At 41.9% G+C, this 6,000-nt stretch overlaps 1 protein-coding gene across 2 annotated transcripts in view; it reads left to right on the top strand.

Moving 5' to 3' along the window:
- The first annotated feature begins 626 nt into the window (after nt 1-626).
- The window catches only part of SHQ1 (SHQ1, H/ACA ribonucleoprotein assembly factor), a 54,759-nt gene continuing 49,385 nt past the window's right edge, over nt 627-6,000 (top strand). For both annotated transcript variants that reach the window (XM_054216184.1, XM_054216183.1), the window contains exons 1-5: nt 627-945; nt 2,282-2,464; nt 3,351-3,415; nt 4,302-4,424; nt 5,206-5,363. In XM_054216184.1, the coding sequence (XP_054072159.1) occupies nt 2,322-2,464; nt 3,351-3,415; nt 4,302-4,424; nt 5,206-5,363 (489 nt within the window). In that variant the 5' untranslated portion in view covers nt 627-945; nt 2,282-2,321. The remainder of the gene's footprint in view (nt 946-2,281; nt 2,465-3,350; nt 3,416-4,301; nt 4,425-5,205; nt 5,364-6,000) is intronic.

The raw sequence follows: 6,000 nt of genomic DNA, 5'->3' as shown, positions 1-6,000 counted from the left end.
GATCTCACCACCCTCAGAGTGAAGAATTTCTTCCTAATATCTAACCTAAATCTCCCCTCTTTCAGTTTAAAATCATTACTCCTCATCCTATCATTCTAGTCCCTGATCAAGAGTCCCTCCCCAGCTTTCCTGTAGTCCCTTTAGGTACTGGAAGGGGCTCTAAGGTCTCTCTGGAGCCCTCCCTTCTCCAGACTGAACACTCCCAACTCTCTTAGCCTGACAGTTGTTAGGGGTTGGGATCTTATCAAATGCTACTTTCACCTCTTGAAATAGTTAGACCTCCCTTGAACCAGGACGACTAGCCCACCACAACACCACTTTTGTTAAAAAACAAGGCCCGTGGGGGGCACCTGAGAGAAGGACCCCCTGGCCGGCGAGGCCCATGAGGTACCGTAAGGGAAGGCCGGGCCCGAGGGGCGGTAGAGGCTCCCTCAGCCTCCCCCCAGGGCCAGAGGCCGCTCACTCGTCAGTACCACGCTCTCTTCCGTTTTTGTTCTCTCCGGCGTTGTTCCCTCCCGAAGGCGGGCAGCGGGGCGGTACATCAGGGAGGCGGCCAGGCTGGGCCGCCGCTGGTTCCCGCCCCGCCGGCGCTGCCCGCGCATGCGCATCCTCCGCATCCTCCACCTGAGCGCCCGGCGCGCGCTGTGGGTGGTGGCGGGGTTAGGCCTAAGGCGGGCGGCCTCAGCGGAGCGGTCTGGAGTGGGGCTCTCCTCGCCGGCAGCCGCCTCCTCGGGGAACCAGCTCCCTTCAGAGGCTTCGGGGCGCTGTGGAGGTTGCTGTTCGCGGCCCTTGGCCATTGGTGCGGGTCTGCCCGTGGGAGCCCGGCTCGTCCCTTCCCTCAGCGCGTCGGCGCGGTCTTGGCGGCTTGTCCCGGGGGCGTCGGGGTCACGGCCGGCGGGCTTCCCTCTCCCGTGCCCTGCGGCGCGGCTCCGGAGTTAGCCTGTGGTAAAGTTATCGCGTATTGACCCGGTTTAATGAGCAGCGGAGGGAATTATGTCTTACTGTAGTACTTTTGAGGGAAAGCAGAGCAAAGCTTTTGTCCCTTTTCTTGCCAGCCCCTTGCTGCAACAGAAGCATTTTAATTCTGTTTGCTTTTTTTTTCCTCTAGTATGTAGTAGTCTTTTTACAGAAAAGGCTGGGAAGCTTAATTATTTTGGGATGCCTTATTTTAGATTGGAAAAAGCGCTGCTGGGTATGGAATATCGCGTTGTTGTGGGATGGATGTCAGCGGTTCCTGGGCTGTGAAACACCCGGGGCTTGTGTGGGAACCTCCAGATTTAATGACCTGGGGTCATTAATTTGTGCCAGGGATGCCCAAAGTGCAGCAGCCCAGAGCAGCTCAGAGCAGGAACTGCTGGGCCTGGCTTTGGGGCTGCTGTTAAATGTTATGAACCTCTGGTTCCGTGTCCTGGCTTGAGGTAAAACAGAAAATAAAAATGCAGGCAGGCTGGCGTATCATCCTTGAAGGGTCTGAGCAAGCTAGCGGATTTTTATTACCTCTTGTCCCGTGTTGTTAGACAGCATGCAGTGTTTAAATAGATAAGAAGAAAGTCCACAGAAATGTACATCAGTTTGCAGGTGTTCTTCAGTCCAGGTATTTCCTATCTAGTTACAAGTCGATAAGCACAATGCAGCTTCTCAGCCTGGAAAGGGTGGAAATGTTGCCCTGGAATCAAGTGATACAGTGAAATGGAGAGTTTCATTTTTGTTATACCTGTTAAATGAAGTTGATTACCCATAAGAAAAATAAGGGTAATCCATTAATTTAGCCCTGTTAATGATTAATGCTCAATATTTGCTCATGAAATTGTCAGAATGGTTAATAAAGAGAACTGTGAAAGTCAGATTTGTATGGATTATAAAATACAGTTCTAATTTTTTGAAAGTATTACTGTTTTTCAGTATTTTCTAGTAGTGGTTTGTGATCAGTTCACTAATGAACTGTACAGATTTAACATCTGCTATGTGTGAAATTATAAGCAAGTTACAAAAAGCTGCCAAGTTCAAGAACTGAACTTAGTGTGCTTTTTATGCTTGATATGGTGGTGCTTTCCTGTGCTCCAGATAGTTGCATTCATTTATGTTCAATTGTTTCATTAGGGTTCAGAGAGATGATGCCTTCACATTCTTGATGACGTGCTGCTTCTGTTGTTGTCATGAGTATGTTGAAGATAATTCTGTGTGAACCTGAAATGGTCATCTTGTAGAATTTTCGAAGTCACTAGTTGCTCTCATAAGTTGGAGATTACAATAATTTTTTCTTGTTTTCCTGTTTTGATAGGGCCGCAAAGCCAGTGGTTGCTTTTCGTGCAGGATTCGTCATGATCACTCCAGCTTTTGAGCTGACCCAGGATCCGGATTTTCTTACAATAGTAATCAAAGTACCTTATGCCAGAGGTTCAGAGTTCGATGTGTATTTTGAAGGGGAAGATTTTAAATTTTATGCTAAGCCATACTTTCTCAGGCAAGTAGTGGCAGGATTTAAAAAAATTTGATTTAGTAAAAGAAATAAAAGTCAGCAGAGAATGAACTTCAGTTTGGTCCCTTCAGAACGTTCCTCATCTGCAGGTTTTACACTGTAGACTGCAGACAGCCCATTTTGTGCAAAGAATTGTTTTTATGGATCTGACCTCTGTTTCTAGACATTAAATCACGTTAAAAGGAGTTTAAAGAAATACTTTTCTAAATTTACTTTACGATAGAATTTTAATTGTAAAATGGCAAGGCAATTCTTTGGATGTATGTAAGTTGTGTAGAATGTGTGTCTTCTCCCAGAGCCAGATACAGTATATTTGCTGAAGAATGGGTTTTGATGCACTTCTAGTAACATATGGTGAGAAAAGTCATGTGAGTGGAGGCAGTAGGAAGTGAGGTTCCAGGCTGTGTCTTTTCTCTAGATAGCAAGTTCCCCACTACACTATAGGAAAGGAACAAGAGGCAATCTCAGTATCAAAGTTATTCTGAGTAAGCAGTACAAGAACTCTGGATGAGTTCTCATATCCTGTTGCTGGGGGTTAGCTTAGAGTTTTTAAATTGCAGAATCTTCCCAGTGTTGTACATTGTGCCAAGGGCGTCATCTCTGTGGTGGCTGTGGCCTCATCCAAGCTGGGAAACCAGGAGTTACAAATTTTCTCTATCTTGGATGCTGGTCTCTTGTACCAATATCTAGGGAAAAAGATTTTGAGGTGCATGGGGATTTAACTCAATGACTTCCATTAGTGTCAACAGGAGTCACGTAGTTAAGTCCTTTGTACTGCTTTTGGAATGTGACTTACATTTTTATAGGCTGAAACACTTAAGTTGTGGAATTAGTCAAGCATTCAATGAGGCGTCTCATTTTTTGCCTGCAGACTAACACTTCCTGGAAGAACTGTAGAAGATGGCAGAGAAAAAGCATCTTATAATACGGACAAAGGTATTAGTTAGTTTTCTTAGTATGTGTGTCATTAAAAATGCTGCTAACTCTGCAATAATTTGTACTTTGCTGCACTGGAATTGCATAGAACTTTATTGAAGTGTACGATACTGTAAATAAATGTAAAGTTTCTCATATGTAGTATTAAAAAAAAAAAAAATCTTGCTTGGGGTTTATTGTACTTACTTAGGCCATCCTTAAGCACAAAGGATGTGTTCAGAACTGTCCTAGTAATGAAAAAATTATGTACAAGTCCTTCTGAAGCCCTGTGGGGGCATGGGGACATGTCATTGTACCAAGATCATTAGTCTAGTAAATCTGCAAAGAAGTCAGGTAGTGCTGAGCAGAAATGAGATAATCCTGAGGTACTCTCTTGAATATGTCTTAAGAGAGAAGACGTTATCTTTTCTCCACACCTAAGGTGGAAGGTATTTCTGGAGTAAAATATGTACCTTCTGGAATTAATGTATTCACTAAAAAAACCCCACAACTAAATAAAACCTATAATTTGCTGCTTGCAAAGCCTTTATTATGTCCTTGACTTAAGACAATAATCAGATTGCTGAATGTAGTTTCCTATGGTCTGTTGAACGCTTGATTGGTGGAAGGATTCAAGATAAAATAAAGCTTGTATTCTGTTGGTTTGTTTTTATACAATGTGAGTCGAGAGACCAACACTTATTAAATATTCTCTTCCACGCTTTATCATTAAAGTCTTTTATTTTTATGAAGTAAGGTTAAAAACATGCACAGGGATTGATGCATAATAAAATGCTACCTGCATGTGTCCCAGTTTCTGTGAGCCTTTTTCATTAGAGGAAAAATGCACATTTTTGTTTGTCTTGGATATTTTAATGCAATAACTGTATTCTGACTTCCCTTTAAGGAACTTTTACAATTCGGTTACCTAAGGAGATTCCTGGCCAATATTTTGAGGGACTGGACATGCTGACATCTCTTTTAGCACCAAAGAAATCAAGATCAGGAAAACCTTTAGTAGAAGAGATAGGTATGACAAAAAAAAAATCCTGTTTATACTAGTGATACTCATACATAATGAAATAGTTAATAGTTGTAGATCTACATAGTGATATATGTAGAAAAATAGAATATTTCTATTATTGCCTAGTCCAAGGTATGAGAAGAGTGTGAATGAATCTGAAAGTTCATCTAAGTATAAAAGTACATGTCTTCTTTATAGGTTTAGTTATGTTTACATTTTTCCAAAATGTGCTTAACATATGCTAATCCTCTGTAGATCTTTGTACCCCTCTAGTGGCTGTATAATACACACACATTTGAGTCTTCTGCTTTCTACAAGCTAGCACAACTGGACTTTTAGTTCAAATGGCATAAGCTAATTAAAACCACAGGTTCTAGTGGATGACTTGGCTGAAATCAGTATTTAACAGACAGGAAGGTTTGACTAGCTGTGTTTAATTTTTTAATATTTATCTGAAATTATTGATAACATTACTTTGATCCTGTCAGGGTTCTTTTAGCATCAAATTCTGATCTTGTTGAAATCAGTGGAACAATTACTTCAGTCTTTGAGTGAGTATACTTAAAAACTTCAGTGTTCCCAGTCTTCATTTTTGAAAGTTTGAGAATTTGGAGCAGGACCTATGGTTTCCTGATGTAAGCGTCTGCCTTTATGACTCAGTGTCATATAAGATTTCTTAAAAGATGTAGTAAAATGAGAAAGGCTTATTGTGTTATCAGTGTTTGCCTTTCTATTAAATAATATGTATTTTCTATGTAATAATTTTCTTTCTCTGACCATGCAATAGATACAGCTGCTTCTGCTGAGTTGTCTGAGGAGGAAGAAGAAGAATTTGACTGGGAAATAGAGCAGACCCCTTATGAAGAAAGTGCAGAAAGCATGCTACCACTACAGTACTGTTACGGCTTTGGGAATTTGCGGTCAGGAGTGTTCCAGCGGCTGCAGGTAGGTGCATTTTTGTCTTTTTGTATTGTAAAAGTTCAGGGTAACTTTCTTGTTGGAAAGGCTTCCCGGCTTATTCCAGAGTCAGGAGGGGATCATTAGATAATTGTTCTTCTCCATTACCCCATTCTGTGACTCAGAATATTCTGCTTTTGCACGTAGTAATACAGAGAAGTCCTTGTTGCTGCAGAACTTAGGGGATGGTAGAGACTGAGTTAATTGTGTAGCAGAGTCAACAGGCCAGTCTGTTTCTGCAGTAGTTTCAGTGTTGGAGGAAAGGGCTGGATGGGGTCCTTGGTAAAAATGGCCTCTGGAGGTGGGCTGCTGTCACCAGCATGGTTCAGCTCGCCTGTGAAGGCACGGAGAAAAAGGCCTGTATGAAGCAGGCCACGTGCCAGGGGAATAGTTCTGGCAAGCTGCAAACTGTCTCCCTGCTGTTAACAGTCTGCTGTTAACACTTGTGCTTTGTATTTGCTATTGTCTTCTGTTCTGACTTCAAACATATTTAACATCAACGTACAGTATATTTCAGATGCCATGAATTTTAATTTATTTTTAAATTAAAAAGAAATTACTCAAAAAATAACGCTAGTGTATAAGTCCTGTTGTGGTTGTTGCATTAATTTTTTTTTTTATTGTG

This window comes from Rissa tridactyla, chromosome 10 (genome assembly GCF_028500815.1).
Source record: "Rissa tridactyla isolate bRisTri1 chromosome 10, bRisTri1.patW.cur.20221130, whole genome shotgun sequence".
Taxonomy (NCBI): domain Eukaryota; kingdom Metazoa; phylum Chordata; class Aves; order Charadriiformes; family Laridae; genus Rissa; species Rissa tridactyla.
Note: the sequence above shows the minus strand (reverse complement) of the source record. Positions and strands in the feature narration are given on the sequence as shown.